We start from the raw sequence: 21,487 nt of genomic DNA, 5'->3' as shown, positions 1-21,487 counted from the left end.
GGCCACTACCTCGTGGACTACTGGAAACAAAACAGGGCACACTCTGACCCAGTAGGCAGGGGGAAAATCACCATGGGAGAAGAGCCTACCAATTACCAACATCGTGAGACTGTAACACAAGCTAGTGAAATCATGGAGCCCAATACCCTACACCCACCACAATGCAATGCTGATGTGACCCTGCAGTGCACCCGAGAGCCACATCTGACCCAGGGAAAGGCTGTGAGAGGATCGAACACATTATATATTTTTGCTCACTGATCATGTGTTTTTCTATCAGTGATGTTGATGTTTGTGGTATGTGAAAATTTAGTAGTTATAGCAAATTGTATGTGTATTAGAAGTGAGTATTACTCAGAATTGAGATTTAAAACATGTCTGCAGCTATTAGTATTTGAGGTACAATAAGAACTATTAAGTATATGCTTAGATCGTGTAGCTGATTTAGTGTGATCTGCACTATATGGGTTTGAAATATCAGTAATTGCAAGCTGCATTATAACTAGCAGTAGCAGGTGTGTGCGCATACACTTTGTGGAGGTGGAACACAAATTGTGCCATGATGGTTCCATCTAAACACTACCACATGCCTTCCCTAGGAATGCTATGGGTGTAATGGATATGGACTGAGCACAATTTAAATAATTAAGCTATAGTGGTGGCTTTATGTATAAATGGTTGGTTTGATTTATCCTAAGTAATTTTGGTGTAGTGTTTTTTATAAATGCCAGAAAGATTAGCACAATTGCCCCATATCACTTCTCCAAACCTCAGGTCTTAAAAAGCACTTAGCTGACACTTAGGCATGCCTCAGAGAAGGTGTAAGTACAGACATCTACATTTTATGAAGTAGATGTGTATTTCCTTTGAAAATAGAAAATACATTTATACTTCTCAGGCCCACTCAAACCACACCTACAAAATGCATCTTTGAAAACTGTGTGTGTTGTGGACATACAAGAAGTGGATTTTCATGTGCTGGGGTTTTGAGAGTTGGGTAGGATGAGGAAGGGATAAAAGAGTATTTTTATTGTAACTCTATTGTTTGCTGTACACTGCTTCTATCATTTCTTTGAAATGGGCAAGTGGTATACAAGAATTAAAAAAAAAATAAAAATAACATAAATACAAGTGTAAACCCACAATTTATAAGTGCAAACGCTGTTCAAATCTTCTAAAATGACCTTCATCATTTTTAAATTAGTACAAAATCTATCTTTCTCCATAGATTTGAGTCGAGCCTTTAGTGCAATGCTTGTGCAGCCTGAAGTAAAAAAACACACATAGACCTTCCCCCCCATCCCCAAGCACAGACTCACATAAGTCAGATGTACAGACATACAAAGAGAGACACACGGTGTTGCACTTGTCGTGAAAACAATGTGCGACCTAATCAACTTTTGGAAATCACTGAAGACTTATCTCTTCAACAAAGCATACCACAATGATCCATCATAGGAACTGTAACACATCACCGTTTACCTGATATTTCAAACATAATCTTTCTATACTTAATTGCTTAATTCTATTATGTCAGACATGTTCTTTAAGCAATAGCAACTGTATCTTTTTACTCTGGAATGGCGATTGCCATGACGGAACATTGTAAGCCACATTGAGCCTGCAAATAGGTGGGAAAATGTGGGATACAGATGCAACAAATAAATAAATAAAATGTACGCACACAAGCATTCTTTCTTGCCCTCTCTCTCCCTTGCACTTCCTATATAGTCTTTTGGTTCTTGCTCTAGGTGCAGGTGACCTCAGAACACTGTGTGTGTTGTCCCAGCAGGCACAGTAATAGTAGCCAGTGTCCTCCTCCAGCAGTTGACTCACGATCAGGGAGAAGATACCATCTTTGTGCTCGGCAGCGAATTTCTCCCGAGACAGGCCATGCTCCAGCACTGCAGATTTAGGTAGGGAGGAGGAGTAGAGAAGGCGTGAGAGGACCCCAGCTCCAGTTCGGTACCAGTGTATTACCAAAGTGTCCTGGGTGACGCCCTCAATGCTGCAGCTCAGCATCGCTGTTTTGCCGAGGCCTCTGGTGATGGAGATCTGCTGCTTCAGCACTACAGCTGCTTGGCCCACTACAAGAGAGAAACACAGTACTGAGAGAAAGTTGGAGATCACATAAGCATCGCCATGCCGGGACAGACCAAGGGTCCATCGAGCCCAGCACCCTGTCTCCGACAGCGGCCAAAAGAACAAACAATTTGTCCCGCCCATTCCTTCAGGTAGCCTCTGCAGCACAGATGAAGCCCAGAACTCACCAACAGTCAGGCAGACTATTGTCATTGTCAAGGATCCCAACATAGTCAAATTTGGCAGCAGAAGGAAATCGAATAAGATGTTTCACTCTGTTCTCTTGACTGAGGGAGCAGATACACTAACCATGTGCTTTATTTAGGTATCAGATAGTAATGAGGATGCAGCAGCTGGGGGGGGGGGGGGGGGGGGGGGGGGCTGGGATCATGTTCATTGTGCTTTGCAGCCAGCTAGTACAAAGCAGTAGCTGTAATCACAGATCTGTGGCCTCAGCACCTGCAGAAATGACAGGAGTATGTACAGTGATAATGGGCTATTCCTGCTGGGTTGTATCTGTGCAAAGCTGTGCAGCTTTATCTTTGACCTTTAAATATCTTCATACCCATTGTGATTGTGGGTTGTTGATGTAATGGTAGGAATCAGATGAATAATGTATGGCTAAAGGGATATGGGTCACAACCTGCCCTCCCAACTGTGTTTATTATTTACAGCTCTACAATTAATGCATTTTTCATATAATTTGCATTGGAAAATAGTTTGCTTTAAGCAATTTAGGTCAACATACTGGCATCATTTACACAGTTGCATAGTGATCGAGGATGTACTTTTTCTGATTGCCTACAACTTCTTGAACAGATTTGCTAACATTCATTCTTTAGGATATAATCTACATCTATTTTGTGGAGTGAAGAGCTTACGTGTTTTAAGTTCTGCTCTTGTTTTGGACATCTGAACATGACATTTAGATGTCCAAATTGCATGGACATTCAAATCCCAATTTTTCAAAGGCGGGATATGGACATCTAAAACTGCAGTATATCCATAAGGCAAGGGGGCGTGGTCTGGGTGTGTTTTAGGTGGGACCAGGGAGGGTCCAAAATGCGTACATTCAACTCCAATCAGAGAAGGGAAAGGGACATCCATGTCCAAAAAGACGGGCATTCAGACCTGGTACTAGTCACATCCAGGTTACAGGTCTAAATATGAATGCCCAAACTGCTAAAGTAGGATTTGAACTTGGATCATCTGACTCTCACTGCTCTAAACATTAGGCTACCTCTCTGTCTGTGTGGCCATTTTATAAGATGGACGCAGTGGAGTGCCAAGGGTGGGGCGGTGGGGGTGATCCACCCTGGGTGCATACTGCAAGGGGGTTCAGGGAGCAGCTGCATGGCTTTTGGTTCTGCCAGTTCCCTGTTCCCTCTGATGTTACTTCCTGTTTTGGGGCAGGGAACTGGTGGAGCCGACAGCTGCTTGGCTGCTCCCTGAACCCTCATGAGGTAAGAGCAATGCACTTGGGGGGGGGGGGGGGGGTGATGCATCTGGGGGGCACAGAGGCGATGCACCCCGGGTGGCAGCCAACTTAGGAACACCACTGGATGGACGCTCCTATGCTGCCATATAGACATTCAAGTTTGTAAAATACATGCAAGATAGACATCAGTATGTGACATTCTGACATGAATGTCCATATTCTGAATTGGATGTCCTGTCTAAAATGCCACTCAGTGTTGTTTCATTTCTCACCCATGTAAAACTATGCTGGATCTCTACTCTCCATTTTTTTTTAAATTTTATATAAAACCGTACAAAGAACACATTTCCCAATGTGTACTGTGACTCTTCAGTACAGTGCTTCAAAGGTTATCAACTTACAAAATCTTTAAACAAGTGAATAGAAACATATTCCCCTCCTGTACCTCTACCCTTTTTACATCTTTCTCTTTAGGGTTAGATTCTATATATCACCCCTAAAAAATCGGTGCCGAAAAAAAATATGCTTAGGCATCCTACTATATAAATGAAGAGTGACCGACATGCCGCACATGCGCTGTTCTGCGCATGTGCGGCACGTCACACATCTCTTCCGAGTTCCGATGTTGTTAGAGGAGGCAGGAACAGAGCTACGGGTGACCGGCAAGCACTGGGCGGGATCGTCCGACAGCAGCTCCGAGGCGCACTCTGACGGATTCAATGAGCTGCTGCTGCCGCCGCCGCCGCTGCTGCTGTGACCTGGGCGCTTTCCTCTGCCACCATCCCCCAGGGCGGCTTTCCTGGGCGGGGGCTCTGCTGTACCCGGCGGTTCTCCGACCACTTTCTTGACCGTTTTAATGGGCTCAACGGCTTGTATTCTATAAAGTACGCCTAAACTTAGCCATACTTTTTAGAATAGGCCTAAATTTCTGCACAGTTTACAAAATATGCCGAGCGCCCATCCATGATGACTAAATTTAGTCGCGGGCAGTTACATCAAGTAAAACTTTGTATAAATGCCGCCACCTACATTAGGCGCAGATCCACGGATTCTATATAGTGCACCTAGAGATCTGCACCAAAATTGGTGCGGATTCTATAGCAATGCATGCAACTTAACAAGCTTAGACCCCCTTTTACCAAGCTGCAGCAAAAGGGGGCCTGCGTTGGTGTGTGTTTTACACGCCTGCTAAGGCCCCCTTTTACCGCAGTTGGTAAAAGGACCAGTCTCGCTTTCCTTCAGGAAATGACCGGGTGGCAAGTAAAACACTTGCCACATGGCCATTTTGGGGGGAGCCCTTACCGCAGCAGTAAGAGCTCACGCACTAACCTGGCGGTAACCGCCAAGTGATTTTAAGGAGCCCTTAACATGTTAATGAGCACTGATAATAGCACTTAACAAGCAATAATGACCATTAATTGGCACTGATTAGAATTTAAGTGCACAACTCGCTAAGTGTATTCTGTAATGATGTGCAGTGAACTTCTAAAGCACGCAGGCATAAAAGGGCATGGTTATAGGTGGGGAAATGGGTGTTTCATGGATGTTCCAAAATTTATGTGCCTAGTTACAGAATTTGGCCAAGTGTGCTAAATCTACGTGCAGGGATTTACACCAAGTTTTTGTTGTGTAAATGGATACACATAGATTTAGGCGCTAAAATATGAACTAAGTGTATTCTATAATCGGCGCTGATTATAGAATACATTCAGTCGAAACTGATTTTAGCGCAGATTTTTTAGACACCATATATAGAATCTTCTCCAGAGCAAGTGTATTCTATAACAACATGCATAGATTGTATAAATGCCCATGACCCATCCAATCCACGCCCATGGCGATGCCCCTTTTTCAACTATGCACAGTGGCGTAGTGAGGGCGGCTGACACCCGGGGTGGGTCGCCACTGCGCACCCCCCTGGGTGCAGCACGGCGCACCCCCCCTCAGGGGAAACGTACCCCCCCTCTTGGAGCGCATTCTTACCACTGGCGCTCCGCCCCGAGTGCACGTCGTCACTGGGAGCTGCGTCGGCTCCACTGGTTCCCTGCTCTCTCTGCCCCGGAAGAGGAAGTAACCTGTTCCGGGGCAGAGAGAGCAGGGAACCAGCGGAGCCGACACCCCCCCCCAGTGGCGTGCACCCGGGGTGGACCGCCCCACCACCCCCCTTCCTACGCCACTGACTATGCAACTTAGAATTTGCATGTATCACGTTACAGACTTTGCTTAGATAGTTATATGCATAAATTGTAATTAAAGCCAATTATTGTCAATAATTGCTTGTTAACATCCAATTATCAGCGCTGATTGGCTTGTTAACTCAGGGGTGGTCTGACCATTAGGTCACCTGAAGTGGGGGCCTCAGGCGGCACTAATCAGGGAGTGGCATCTCCCCACTGTTTGAGGACTTCCTCCACCTCGTTCACAGCGTTTACCTGTTTTGTCTCGTTCCAAACCTGACAGTGGCAGAGATTCCCATACGCTGCCCTGCCGCCGGCACCCGCCTCTTCCCTTTACTGTGTCTGCCTTTCTGATGTAACTTCCTGTTTTGTCAGAGGCTCAGGCCTGGGAAGGGGAGGCATCTCAGCATGGGATGGGGAGCTGCATCTCAGCCTGGGGAGGGGGGGGGGGGGTGGCAACTTAGCTCCACCTCAGGTGACATTTTGCCTTGGACCGGAACTGATTAAGTTGTGCACGCAAATTCAGAATATGATTGTATTTGTGTGCACAACTTAAGTCACGATTTATAGAATCTCTTTCAAGCACCAGTGACTTCTATATTTTAAAGATACATCAAAAATGTGTTTCTTGTTTATAAACAACTGTGCACTTGTACAGTGTGGAGTCTACAAATATTCATTTTACATAGTAAACATACAAGGGCATGGGAAACTAAATTAGGACACACAATGAGAATTAAAGTTAGTGTGGAAGGTGCTGCTCCAGTCCAGAAGAGAAGAAGCTGAACCTTGACCAAAATTTGAATGTTTCTGAAAGGGGAGGGGAGAAGGGGATTAAACCTAGGAAAGACTCATGATTATTCATCTATAGGTATTTACCATTTATAATTCTAGAAATCACCCATCATCGACAACACGCATTAATGGCCATGCACAAATTGGAAAATTAGCAAGTGGCTATCAATGGGGAAACAGAAATTGTGCCCATTTTACAGCCGCATTAAAAGTGGCCTCAGCGTGCAGGAACGCCCTGAGCTACTGATACCACAGGCCTCTTTTTAGCACAGCTTAGTAAAGGGGCCCCATAGAATTTTACATCAATCGACTTTAATTATATAATGCATTTCATTTAAAACTTTGATTCTCCGTTATTTAATTTTATCTTGCTTTTTCCCACAACTGCTCCTCATTTTAGCCTCTGGGAGAACCATTTATATAGTGTATAAATGACATCCCCACCAGCCATTTAAAGGGGTGCTGCAGGTTTGGAGGAAGCCTGAGCCAAAAGTGGGGGGCCCAGACCCCCAAGCCCCCCTCTAGCTATGCCACTGTTCTACACCACCCAGAGCCCTAACCTCTTTAGCGTTTCCTCATATGGGAGGAGTTTCATCCCCTTTATCATTTTGGTTGCTCTTCTTTGAACCTTTTCTAATTCCGCTATATCTTTTTTGAGATACAGCGACCGGAATGGCATGCAATACTCAAGGTGAAGTTGCACCATGGAGCGATACAGAGGCATTATAGTATTCTTGGTCTTATTTTGCATCCCGTCCCTAATAATTCCAGCATCTTGTTCCTTTTTTGACCACCACAACACTGTAACCCATGTCAGTTGTGTAAAGCCATCAATTTCTCCAATGGCAAACTTTTCACTGTTATTCACGTATTGGCACACACTGTATACTGCAGCTACTACCAACCACATCCTAAATCATTTTCCCGTGGAATTCCCCAGGAGACTCAAACTGGTGAGCATAACATATCATGTAAGCTTTTTGTGACTAGGAAGAGTAGGACTTTCTAAATCTAAGGGGCCTGTTTACTGAAGTGGGCTGAGCAGTTAGGAAGTAATTCTGTAAGGAGCCGCCTAACATTAGGCCACAGGTTCACACATAAATGCTGCTAATTTGGTCATTCATGCAGGTATGTGAGCACATACACATTTATATAACAATAATCTGGTTATGCTCTATTTTGTAAGTATGCGCATATCTTCGATGTTGTGTAAGTTGGGTAGAGCACACACATGCATATCTTATAGAATATTAGAGAATCCCAGAAGAGCCAAGCGTCTAATGTTTTCGATCTAAAGCTTATAAGTGCAACAATTTTCTATATGTTCTAAATTGGACCTCAGTGGCGACTCATTTCATAAGAGCCCAAAATATCTCTTAGCTCGCCTTGCCTCTTCACTGGTCCAAATTTTTAATCCAATACCCAGTTTTAATTTATTTAATTATCTATTGCATGAATTTCTTAAAGATTTTGGCAAATGAACTTAGCTTTGATTGCAGTGGTCCCACTGCTTATGACTGCAATCAAAGCTGTTTGTTTGCTAAAATCTTTAAGAAATTCATGCAATAGATAATTAAATAAATTAAAACTGGGTATTGGACCAGGGAAGAGGCAAGGCGAGCTACGAGATATTCTGTCTCTTATGAAACGAGTCGCCACTGAGGTCCAATTTAGAGCATATAGAAAATTGTTGCACTTATAAGCTTTGGAACGAAAACATTAGATGCTTGGCTCTTCTGGGATTGTCTATTGTTCAATTTGCCCCCATTTTGGTGCTGTCAAAACTTTAAGTGTGTCCTCTTGAAGTGGATTTTTCTTATAGAATGTTACATGTGTATGACCTGTATCTAGGTGTGAACATTTACATCAGATCTATGGCTGGTGAGGTAAAAAAGCTAGTGCAGCTTTGTAAAAGACCTCCATGGTTATTAGCGGGGGCTGCTATTAAGATGTGTTATTTTGCCACTGTCTCCTGCTATTTTATCAGAGGTCCCATTTTATGCAATTACTGGGGTTAACAATAAAATGACATGTCTTAACGGTAACCTATGTTGATAATTATGCTCCTAAGTGTCAGAGATATGCGCATAGCTACATGCATAAATGTCAGTTCTACCATTCTCCACCCCGACTTCATCCCTGTGTTCATCTACCTGTAAACTGTGCACTATATAAGATATATGCGTATTTGCAGAATGCTTAGGCAGCACCTCAGATTACAATCATCACCGCAACATTTCAAAACTGACCTTATTCAATGACGCATACACCTGATACAGATTCCTCTTTTCTTATTTGACTGCTAGAGGTTGGCCTGGATGGCACAGCTCCCCCCCCCTCTCAAGTGTTGACCCCTTACTCTCCTATCAAACTGTCCTGTCTAGCCTTCCTACTTCTACCCTGTAATTAGATTGTAAGCTGCTCCGATAACCTTGTTTATGGGTGGGTTAACACGTCGTTAATAAACTTGGAAACGTAGGGTTACAAAATGCATAGGCAGAATAAGCGTGCATGTGCGCACACACACATATATACAAGCTATTATTTTAATAACATATATATGTAATTGGCATGTAACTGTCTGTGCATTCTTTATAGAATTGTACTGTACATTCTAAACTGAGAGAAAATTTAACAAAACCGTACCATTGGGACAATCTTGTACAACAAACCTCATTGTTTCAAAACAAGATTTTTCATTCAATTTGCCAATCATGTTTTCAGCATATCCACAGGAGATAAATCCGCATCCACTACCTCCATTGTATGCAAATCTATCTCATGCATATTCACTGTGGGTGTCCCAAAACCCTGACTGTCTGGGTGTGTCCTAAGGACTGGGTTGAGAACCCATATACATGAACAATGCTATAAAATATGATCAAAGCTACATAGAGTGGAGAAGTGGCCAAGTGGTTAGAACACCAGTCTTGTAATCCACAGGTGGCTGGTTCAAATCCCAGTGCTGCTCCTTGTGATCTTGGGCAAGTCACTTAACCCTCCATTGCTTCAGGTACAAACTTAGACTGTGAGCCCTCCTGGGACAGAGAAATATTCAGAGTACCTGAATGTAACTCACCTTGAGCTACTACTGAAAAAGATGTGAGCAAAATCTAAATAAATACATAGCAGTATTCAGACTGAGTGAGCTAGCTGGGCTGACCCCCACAGTTGATGCTGAGCCTGGATATTCAATGCTGGTGACCAGCATTGAATATCCAGGTGTTTTCTGGTTGGTTTCAATTTAACCAGCCAAGCCAAAATTCAGCACTGGCCAGTTAAGTTGAAGTTGGCCAAAGATAGGCCTACTATTTAGGTGGCTGAATTTGACCGCCAAATTTAGCTGGCAATGCGCTGGATATTAGCGGATAGCTGGTTATATTGCATTAAGTGCTAACCTGAAATATTCAGCGGGAGATAACTGGCGATCTCCTGCTGAATATTGCAGGGTAGCCGGTTAAGTGCCACTTAACTATCTGGGAGCTGTTCCTGGCCGGTTAAATGGTTTTAAATATTGGGCAGTTCAAGTCTTATACTTTTAGCTCCTCCTAAAAAATATCATTCTTTGTCCCCATCATGAATTGTAGTATGAATTTATATTACTGTACCTGCTAAGATTCTTTTAAAGTAGCATTGCATGACCCAATGCACCGGCTTGAGAATCGAGGGCTGAATCCCTTGTACGGAGCTGCCTCACTTCCAGCGCTTTGTTGCCTCCGCTTGAGCAGTTTTAACAGGAGCCGTGATAGGTCTGAAGCAGTGTGTCTCCCAGCTAGCACAGTAATAGACAGCTGACTCGTGCACTGAAGGGTCTGCAATAGTCAGAGTGCAAGAGCCTTTATTTTTCACGGCAGAAAACTTTTGATTGAATTTGTCATCAGTCCGTTGCTGTGTTCCTGTTTGATAATACAAAATCCATTCCAGGGCTTTCCCTTCCTGACTGCGATACCAGTGGATAACTGATTTTGTCATTTCACCGTCTTCCATCCTGCATTCAATGCGAGCAGTGCTTCCCTCACGCCTTGTTATGGATATAGTAGACTGGACCAAGCGAAAGCCGCTACAGTGACCTGCGATGGCAGACAAACTGGAGTTAGCACCAACTAGCAAAGGTAGGGCAAATAAAATATTTGGAAGAATAAATTGTGTCTTACCTGCTAAAAAAACTGTGACCCAAATTAAAGAGAGAATCATGACACCTCCAGATAGGGCAATTGTAGCTGTGAAGGAAATCAGAAACAAAACTGATGTAAAGCCTTGCTGCTGTACTGTATAATTTTATGTTCCTTGACTACTTTTATTTTTCCCTCCCCTCAGCCCAACTTCCTGATTACTGAGAACTCTGAGATCACATTTTATAACAGCTCTGCTTCCGCTGAACATCTGGGGCTGAGATAAATTGTTCACTGTCTTTACTAAGTAGTAATAGTCTGTACATCGGACAGGAAACCCACAGAATAGTATGATCAGGGCTGGCCCACCCGTTAGACAGGACTAGGCACTTGCCTAGAGCAGTGGTTGCTGGGGGTGGCAGAGAGAAGCTGAAGTCCAAGAAAAATAGGTCCTCATATCCACATGAGCTGAAGAAAATAACAAAAAGTACTTTTACCTGCAGGGAAAGCGGGTAGTTTCAAATAACCCATTTATCAGGATCATTCTGAGAAGGGTTGTATTGGGGTGATAATAATTGTTGAGAGGACATGGGGCCTCAAAGTTAATTGGAGGAGGTGCAAGGCTGAAGATTTGCCGATGACACCTAATATCCTAGTTGCGTTCCTGAGTATGTTCATCACTGGGAAGCGACCCTCACTAATTGTATCATTTCATGGAATGGTGTTCTAACTCCTACTGGTGAGAAGAAGAGAAAAAAAAAGAGTCCCACATTTTCTTAGAGAATCACATAAATGTTATAATGATGGATGTGCTTTGTTTAGAAGGGTTCATTCAACAATAAGTTTTGAGTTTTCTGGAATTAAAATAACCTGACTTGAAAAGATAATTAAAATCTGACTAGTCATAGAAAAAGAGGTTCGTATTCTAAAGGAGCACTTTTAGAAACATAGCAACATGACAGCAGAAAAGAGCCAAATGGTTCATCCAGTCTGCCCATCCTCAGCATCCACTATCTCCACCTCTCCCTAAGAGGTCCCACGTGCCTATCCCATGCTTTCTTAAATTCAGACATAGTCCTTGTCTCCACCGCCTCCACTGGGAGGCTATTCCATGTATCCATCAGCCTTTCCATGAAAAAGTATTTTTTTTAGATTACTCTTGAACCCATAACCATCCTATGCCCTCTCATTCCAGAGTTTTCCTTCATTTGAAAATGGCTTAGCTCCTGTACATTAATGCCGCAGAGATATTTAGAAGTCTTAATCATGTCCCCTTTCTCCCACCATTCTTCTAGAGTATACATATTGAGGTCTATAAGTCTGTCCCCATATGCTTTATGTCAGAGACCACTGACCAATTTTGTAGCTGCCTTCTGGACTGACTCCATCCTGTTTATATCTTTCTGTAGGTTAAGTCTCCAGAACTGCATACAGTATTCTAAATGGAGTCTTAGAGACTTATACAAGGACACTATCACCTTCTTTTTCCTGCTGGCCATTCCTTTTTTCTATACACCCGAGCATTTTTCTGGTTTTGATTGTCACCTTTTCTACCTGTTTGGCCACCTTAAAATCATCAGATATGATCACCTCCAAGTCCTGCTCTTCTTTTGTACACAGGAGTACTTCACCCCCTGTAGTATATCATTCTCTTGGATTTTTGTAGCCCAAGTGCATTACCCTGCATTTTTTAGCATTAAATCTTAATTGCCAATTCCTGGACCATTCTTCAAGCTTCGCTAGATCCCTCCTCATACTATCTACACCATCTGGGGTGTCTACCCTAATAGAGTTTGGTATCATCCTCAAAGATAGAAACCTTACCAGACAGTCCTTGCACCATATCACTCACAAAGATATTTTAAAAAGCCAGCTCAAGGACAGATCCCTGCAGTTCACCACTGTTAACATCCTTTTCCTCTTAGCAAACTCCATTTACCATTACACTCTGTCTCCTTCCACTTAACCAGTTTTTAACCCAGTCAGTCACTTTAGGGTCCATACCGAGGGCACTCAGCTTACTTATCAGTTGCCTATGTGGAACCATGTCAAAGGCTTTGCTATAATCCAAGTTCACCATCTAGCACCCCTCCTATATCCAACTGTTTGGTCACCCAGTGAAAAAATCAGATTTGTCTGACAAGTCCTGCCTCTAGTGAAACCATGCTGCCTCAGGTACTGCAGTCCATTTGATTCTTGAAACCTCAGAATCTTCTGCTTCAGAAGCGTTTCAATTAGTTTATTCACCACTGAAGGTGTAATTTCCATCCTCCTCCTTACTTCTGCTCTTATGCAAAGGTACCACATTTGCCCTTCTCCAGTCCTCCAGGACCACTCCAGACTCCAGTACTCTCGCATGTATCCCATCAGGCCCCATCTGTTTGTTTATTTTTAGTTTAGCTAACTCCTCGCAAACACAGTTTTCTAGAACCGGACCTGGTCTACCACACATCCATTCCCATTAGCATTTGTTTTCTGTGGTCCTACTGTAACAAGGGGTTAAAAGAGAAGAATAATAAAAAATTTTATACTTACCTGGTGGGCTGGAGGGTTCTAGGGAAAGGAAGGGGAAGAAGGATAGAAAAAAAAATAATAATCAGGGGACTCTGGGGCCGATTTGTGGGCCGTTTCGGTGAGGGGAGCGCTGGTTAATATTCCTGTGAAGGACACCTGAAGGTCTAAAAATTCATGACCTACTGTGAGTAAGAAAGAAACTATCAAACACATCACTCCAATATAGTGTCACACTGGGGATTCAGATCTGAAGGATAAAATATATTACATTTTAAAAAATAGCCTCAGTGTAACAGTGAGCCTGACTTTTATGCTCCACTGTAAATATTACCATCACAGGCTTCCACCACCTTCCGAAAAAAAAAAAAAACCAAAGAGAAAAACTCCCAGAATATTTCAAAAATTCTAAAGAAATGGGAGAAAAGTCTGTGTTTAAAAAACAGAAGGGAGGGTAACACAATTTAACACAATACAGATCCAAATACCCACAACACTAAATCTCACTATGAATATAAATCACCCAAATAGACACTAATTAGAGTTTTTCTCTGTGTTTTTTTTCAGAAGGTGGTGGAAGCCTGTGATGTCCAAAATGCAGATGTTTCTGTGAGAAGGATGTCCATGCCTTTGCTATGCCTCCGACACCCCCTTTATTTATTTGGATTTTGGATCACAAGTAGCAGCAGTGGGATTTGAGCCAGCCACCTCTGGATTACAAGACCAGTGCTCTAACCACTAGGCCACTCCTCCACTTCACTCCACGCCACTCCACTCCCTTGAAATTTGGCCGTCCCTGTGGGGGGGGGGGGGCAGTTCAGGACGTCCAAAATGTTTGAAAGAAGGACATCCATGCCTTTGCTATGCCTCCGCTGACACACACTGCGATGGACCTGAGTATGACATTTCAGGCTGGCAAAAAAAGTTTTTAAAGTTGTTTTTTTCAGGGTGGGAGGGGGTTAGTGACCACATCTGGTCAGTTCGGTCACCTTTTTGAGGCTTGGTCGTAAAAAAAAAATGGACCAAGTAAAGTCGTCCAAGTGCTTGTCAGGGACGCCCTTCTTTTTTCCATTATCGCTCGAGGACACCCATGTGTTAGGCACGCCCCAGTCCCACCTTCGCTACACCTCCAACACGCCCCCGGGAACTTTGGTCGTCCCCACAATGGGAAGTAGTTGGGGACACCCAAAATCGGCTTTTGATTATGCTGATTTGGGTGACCCTGAGAGAAGGATGCCCATCTTCCGATTTGTGTCAGAAGATGGGCGCCCTAATCTTTCGAAAATGCCCCTGACAATGTTTTAAGAAAAAATAGAGCCTTAGATGGTACTATATTTGGTTTATTTGGATATTCTTTATCTCAGGGCATAAACTGCTCCATGCATGGCTAATCTTTCCCCTCATCTTTTTTGAGCTGGCTCTTTGTGGCTTTTTATCACTGTGGGGCCTTTCCAATATGCACAGTAGTAAGTAGCACTGTCTGTTTCTTTAAGATTAATTATTGTCAGAAAAGAAGTGCTTTTACTCTGTTCTTTCTGAGCAGAAAACCTGTCATCAAATTGCTTTGCTATTTTCTGAATTTCTGGTGATTGGAAATACAGGATCCACTCAAGACCCCCTCCTTCAGGCTTCTGTCTATACCAGTGGATGATGATATTCTCAATGGATGTCCCCTTCATTTCACAAGTGAGCATTGCACTTTTGCTGGTCTTTCTGGTGACTGATGGACTGGATTGAATAAGATCACCTAAGACAGCTGTTTTCAAAGCAAAACCAGAAAATCTTTTAGTTTTAAATAATCTATGAAAATAAATAGCCATATCTCTTTTATTAGTTGTATATTGTTTAAAAAGAGTTTACTTACATGAGCAGAAAAGCAGGACAATAAAGGCATTTTCCATGATTGTGGGTCTTGAGTCCATCATGACTGCACACAGGATTTTGTCCCAGTGAAGGCATCTATGTGTGTGCGTTTGTATGAAAATGTGCATGTGAATAAGGAGGGGTGAATGGGCGTGGTGTGCGGCTCACATTTCGAAACACTGAATAGAAGACATGTGGTTTTACTGAGAGATGAAAAATGCTTTTTATAAGTTTTAACACTGGGGATGACTTTTTTTTATAGACCTTTGGTGCCATAAGGTAAAATGTATGTTAAGGATACTACTCATTTTCTAAATCTTTTGGAACAAGAGAGAGATCTGGCTTCCATTCAGTGGCTGGTAATTCTCAATGTATGCTCTTTATACATGAGCATACCACAATAGGAAGCTGTTGAAGCAGCAAAATTAGCCCATGAATGTCCTCGTCCCCATCTAGTTCCTATAGACTTTTTGGTTCAACTGATGACATAGCTCTTAAAAACAAATATTTGGGACAGCAATGGGTGCAACTTTTGCCGCATCTGTGGTGAATCTGTTTATGGAGAATTTTGAAGAGAAATGGATATACTGATACTGGGCTTGGATGTCGACCTTGTAGACCAGGGGTTGTCGATACAGCAATGTTAATTTGTCCTATTGGCTCTAGTGCTAGCTAAGAGGGTCATTTTACAGCACTGGATTGACACATCATCGCCCCCCCCCGGCCAAATGGCAGGCGAGTATGACACAGATGGCGGAGTGGGAGCAGGGGGAACCGGACAAGGATATGCAGGGTCGGAAGGATACCATCTACATAGGATTATGGAAGAACTGGCGGGTACTGAACATATAAGTGGCTACTAGGTCTGGCTCTCACAAATGATGGAGAAGTCCCAACATAACAGTGACATAACCCCAGTGAATCAGTACTAGTTCTTAGGGGTGGGTATGGGTAGGGAGGAGGGGAGGAGATGGGCAGGGGGGGGGGTTGGACAAGCAGGAGGGGGGGGGGGGGGTTAAAACAAAAAGAAATAGCCCGATTAATACCTGGCTTGTAGTTGTGGTGCGGTGGCTAAAAGCACTGTGATAACGTTGGGTTGGATATCAGCCAGAGATGCTTACCACTGTATGACATTTATCTGCATCTGTAGAATGGAAGTTCATTCTGATGCTGGTACTTTTGGTAATTTGTGAATTACCTATCTGTATGGTGTGTTTCTCTTCTCAATAAAAAACACTTAAAAAAAAAAAAGAAATGGATATACTCTTCAAGACGGACACCTTATTTGACACTTTGGGTCCATTATATTCATATCTTTCGCCTCTGGTCAAGCACAGAAACCCAATTACATTGAATGTAACCAACAAGATTGTATTCACCCATCTCACTAACAATACAAACCACATATAACCAACAAGAATGTAGATACCCAATGTCCTACTTATAATATTGTACCAACATCTGTCCCACAGATGATAAAACCACACTGAACTCTAAACAGGGGATATTAGCTGTATATAAGACCTGATTTGAATTGAATTGAATATGTAGGACATACTTTTAGAATCTTTAAGATAAAGATAATTGAACCTTGTACTGTTTCACTTCTTGGAAAAATTCAGCCCCAATGGTGGACCATTGTGTCAGTTGTGGTCATTGTTTTGATCAACTGAGAGTTTGAATTGAACATGCTCCTCTTCCAATAACTAGAGGGGCATTTTAAAGGTTCTTTGGTAGTGTGAACAAAGATGGATCTATAAATTACACACAGTGAAACCAGTTGGACTCAATGTGGTGAGCTTTCTACAAATGATAAATGATATTTGATATTTCTTCATATATATGTTTATATATATATATATATATATATATTGACAAAGCCTATAGGAAATGAATGGACTTTGTCACATTTGCCGCGTCGGGAATCACTACTGCCGCTTTGTAAGTGGAGCCATTTGTTTGTATTGATTTGCTGTTTATAAGTGCTGATTTATATTTTGCTGGTTCAGTTTGTATAATATAGGCTTGATATGTAATGCTGGGAAACAGAGGTGTGAGTTGAGGTTAGTAGTATCTTTATAATTCTTTAGTTTTCTATAAATAATATTTGCATGTTCAATTTTTACAATAGTCCATAAACGAGCCTATTAACAATATAGGTTCAACAAGAAAAAAATTTAAAAACAGGGGAAAAGACCTCAGAAAAACGTGACACACAGCAAAATTGCTGGAATTATTCCAAACTTGGACGTCACGGTACAAACTCTTTATCATTGATCTGAAAACCCCCCGATCCAACCTATGTGTGAATTTGACAGCAGTACTAATTTTTGTTATTTTAAAATTTGCTTAAGTATGCTTAAATAACATAGCTGCAAGCTCTTAAAAAAGAAAAAAAGCAACTTAGGTGGCTAGGCAAAACAACATGCAGCGTCTTAGGCAGGCATCCGCACCCGACGGACCCATTTCGCCGTGGGTCTTCTTCAAGGGATAAGGACGTCAAAATCCTGGCTGACGATCGCTGCTGCAGTAATTCTGTAGAAGAACCTGCAACGCCAACAAAAAATGAAAAGTGATTGACTAAGCATAAGTCCACACACGTGTAGCTCACATACCATGCCACCCATACTGAGAAAAACCCATGCAACGCGTACTCAAAAAGTCTGCCTCTCTAAAGACTCAAGGCTCTGCTGCTGCATGAAGTGCCTGAGAAAATGGCGTCTATTTTACTCCGGACGCCCACTGGTGCATAACTGACAGCCAATCAAAATGGCCACAGTTGATCATAAAAACAAGCAGCTCCTGTGTCAATCTAAATACAAGACTGAAACAATGTAAAGCATAAGGCACTAAAAGAACGAGCAGCATGTGGAGAAAAAGTGAAAACAATTACCGAAAATGAACAACAAAAATACAATGAAAAATGAAAAATACAAAGTGTCCAAATCACCCCCCCCCCCCCCTGTAGTCGGGGAACCACACGGTCAATCACTCTAATGACAAAGTGGTCCAGCGTGTGTAGGAGTAGCTGGCAATGGGACACCAAAGGCTCTACCACCCTCTGGTGAACGATGCTGCGTCTGTGTTCGTTCATCCGAATGTTCAGGGATCTGATCGTCTTTCCAACATACAGTTTTGGGCACAGACACTGTAGCACATACACAACGTGTGATGATTTGCAATCAGTGTAACAGGTAGAACGGTAACATCTCTGGTCAGTGTGGTTTGTGAACACTTCACCCTGCATAGTGATGGTACAAGTACAATGGCCACATCTGTAATGGCCAATCTTAGCAGGTTCAGACAAAGCATCCAACACAGGAGGTAATTCCGACAAACTGATAATTTCCTTCATGTTCCTACCTCTAGAAAATGCAATCATCAATTCCTGATTCTGGAAGACAGAGTGTGACCTCATGATGTCCCAGTGCTTCTGCAATATACTCGCTATCCGTTCACCTCCCGCGGTGTGGCACATCACACACACTATCTTATTTTCTTCACCAGTAGTTCATCTAGGCAGAAAAAGGTCATGGTTAATGTAATGGGCTCTGCGATATGCTGACTTGAGGACTTTAAATGGATAACCTCTCTTGAGTAAATCTTGAAAAAGGGTCTGAGAATGAGCTTGTCACGATCCCAGGCTTTGAACAAACAGGCACGAACTCTGGAACAACTGCGCCCTTGGCCTACTGTTGTCGAGCGGCAGCAGGAGGCAAAACCCCCCAAGCAGGACTGGACAGGATTCAGGATGCACTTGGCTTGGCTGGACTGGAACCAAATGTTGGAACAGACTTGGCTTGGCTGGACTAGAACCAAATGCTGGAACGGACTTGGCTTGGCTGGAAGAGGATTCAGGATACTCAGGTAGGATTCAGGATTTCCAAACAAGCTTGGCAGAAACAGAATTCAGGATACTCAGGCAGGATTCAGGATTTACAAACAAGCTTGGCAGAAACAGGATTCAGGATACTCAGGCAGGATTCAGGATTTACAAACAAGCTTGGCAGAAACAGGCAGGATTCAGGATTTACAAACAAGCTTGGCTGGAACAGAAGCTAAAAGCAAAACAGAGCAGAGACAAGCAGGAAGGGGACTGGAGCTGAAGACAATCAGGGAAGACACAAGCAGGATACAAAGCTGACCCACACAGACAAACAACAGAACTATGGGTGAAGCTAAGGGAGAGGGGACTAGAACAAGCAAGGCAGACTAGGCAGGACACAAAGCTGAGCCACACAGACAAACAACAGAACTATGGCTGAAGCTAAAGTAGAGGGGACTAGAACAAGCAAGGCAGACTCGGCAGGACACAAAACAAACAAACAGACAAACAAACAACAGAACTAAGGCTAAAGGCAGAAGTGCACACAGGCACCACAATTAAGAAAACAAGACACAGGAGTGCCCAAAGGCACACAGAATAGAACAAGGCAAGAAATCTAAACAGAAGTGCCCACAAGCACACAAACTAGAGCAAGGCAGAAGTGCTGCTGCACACGGACTAACCTGGGGACCTTTGGCATTGCAAAGGTCCTGAATGAAAGAGCACCACTTCCTTATAACAGGACAGAGACAGGAAATACACAGAACCCAAAATGAGGCTTGAAACACACATGAAGTAGAACCCTACACTCTGAACACCAAAGTGAGGCTTGGAACACAATTTCAAACACAACAATGCAGATAGAAGCCAGCTCATGAGCTGACCAGCAGAAAAGGTGAGTCAAAAGAGGGGTCACAGTCACAATCGTGACAGAGCTTTAAAGTCCTCTATAGATATACAGATCTGACGAAAACATAGGAACTGCGAAAAAGGCAGGCTCTTGTGTAAAGAACGGGGGTGGCAGCTGTTATATGATAGTAAAGTGTTGCAGTCGGTAGATTTTTTGTAGACCTTGGTGACAAACACCCCATCGCTTTGATGAATCTGGACATCTAAAAAGTGGATGTCATCAAAAGAGCAAGACATGATGAATTGTATCGCAGGATTGCAGGTGTTGAGCCAATCCACAAAAGCACCCAAGTCAGCTACAGTACTCAACCAAAGAAGGAAGATGTCATCTATGTAACGCTGCCAAAAGACCACCTTAGGTTGATAAGGAGAAATGGGTAGCCAATGTTGTTCAAAATCGTCCATGAATAAATTTGCAATAGACGGGGCAAAAGTGGTGCCCATGGCTACACCAGAGCACTGTAAAAAGAAAGTGCCTGAAAACAGAAAAAATTTCTCAGTAAGGGCCAGCTTGGTAAGGCGTAACAGAAAATCAGACGGGACTTCTTGAGGCGCCTGGGACGAGACTTGAGAGCTTTCAAAACAGCTACCAAAGCCTGATCCCAAGGTATGGACGTGTACAGGGCTTTAATATCTAGAGTAGCCATCAAAAGACGCCCTCCCAATAGAAATACAAAATCAGACAAAAGCTGTAAAAAATGCGTGGCGTCCTTTATGTATGTGGGGGATGTCCAACACAAAAGGTATATAAAAAAAAAGTCAACGAAGACTGCCAGAGGGTCAAACAGGGAACCTTGAGAGGAAAGAATCGGTCTGCCAGGGGGTCTCTGTAGATCCTTGTGGATTTAATTTCTTGAATCCTAAACATCCTCTAACGCCCGTGATGTATACTCTTCCAAAAATCAATTCAAAAGTCTGGATAGCACCCCTCTCGCTGCTGGACTTCTGTCTGCATCTTAGTATTATGGAGTTGTTTAATTAAAACTTTTTAAGGTATTAGGGATATCAGATGAATATAAAGAACCTTAAGATTATAAGGTGTAATATGTCATTTTTATTTAGTGTTTGCTTTTCAGGAACTAATTAAATGTAATTAAAACTCTAATGAAAACTCTCCTCTTGTCCTAATTAGATTAATTAACTATAAATGAAGAGTTGAGCTAGGAGTGGGTGGGAGCTGAGGTGGGTGGGTGGGAATGAGGACTGAACTAGGCCCTGCTGTTCCTTCTAGAGTCTATCTGTTAACGCTATGGCAGAAAATTCAAGTTTTAAAACTATGGGGGGAAAGGGTGTGGAGACTAGCTAATAAAGTTTGCTTCTTTTTTTTAACATTCTAGTTGTGTTTATCAATATCCTACAATTCATCTTTTAAACCCAATCTTTACGTTACTAAGCACAGAGCAAGATAATATCACTTACCAGAGAAATGTTCTCTTCTCTAAGAACTTATGGTGCTGAATTGGTAATTAAATCAATGGAAGGTACTTTATAATTTACAAGCTTCCTAAGATTTAAATCTTAAATTTAAAATGGTTAACCAGTTCCTTAGGGCTTGGAAATAATGTTCCTTATCTGTAAATAAGGGGCCCTTTTACTATCTGGGTTTGCGCATGGGAAATCAACCCTACCGCTGGCCTTGCTCAGGAGCCCGGTAGTAGTTACGGCTTCCGGTGCTAGAAACCTTTTTGTATTTTGTAGAACTGGAGGCATATCCGATGGTGCTGCCCAGTTACCGCTGGATGTCATGATGACCACTGCACTTACCGCACTGGAG

The 21,487-nt window shown here is 42.8% G+C and overlaps 1 gene segment (V, D, J or C); it reads right to left on the bottom strand.

Annotated features, from left to right (window-relative positions):
• Window positions 1–14,484: 14,484 nt before the first annotated feature.
• On the bottom strand, window positions 14,485–15,059 carry LOC115460170. The segment is given in 2 exon segments: window positions 14,485–14,871; window positions 14,980–15,059. Coding segments are annotated over 2 exon segments (417 nt in total).
• Window positions 15,060–21,487: the final 6,428 nt, after the last annotated feature.

This window comes from Microcaecilia unicolor, chromosome 1 (genome assembly GCF_901765095.1).
Source record: "Microcaecilia unicolor chromosome 1, aMicUni1.1, whole genome shotgun sequence".
NCBI classification, from domain to species: domain Eukaryota; kingdom Metazoa; phylum Chordata; class Amphibia; order Gymnophiona; family Siphonopidae; genus Microcaecilia; species Microcaecilia unicolor.
This window is presented reverse-complemented; position numbering and strand designations above follow the sequence as displayed.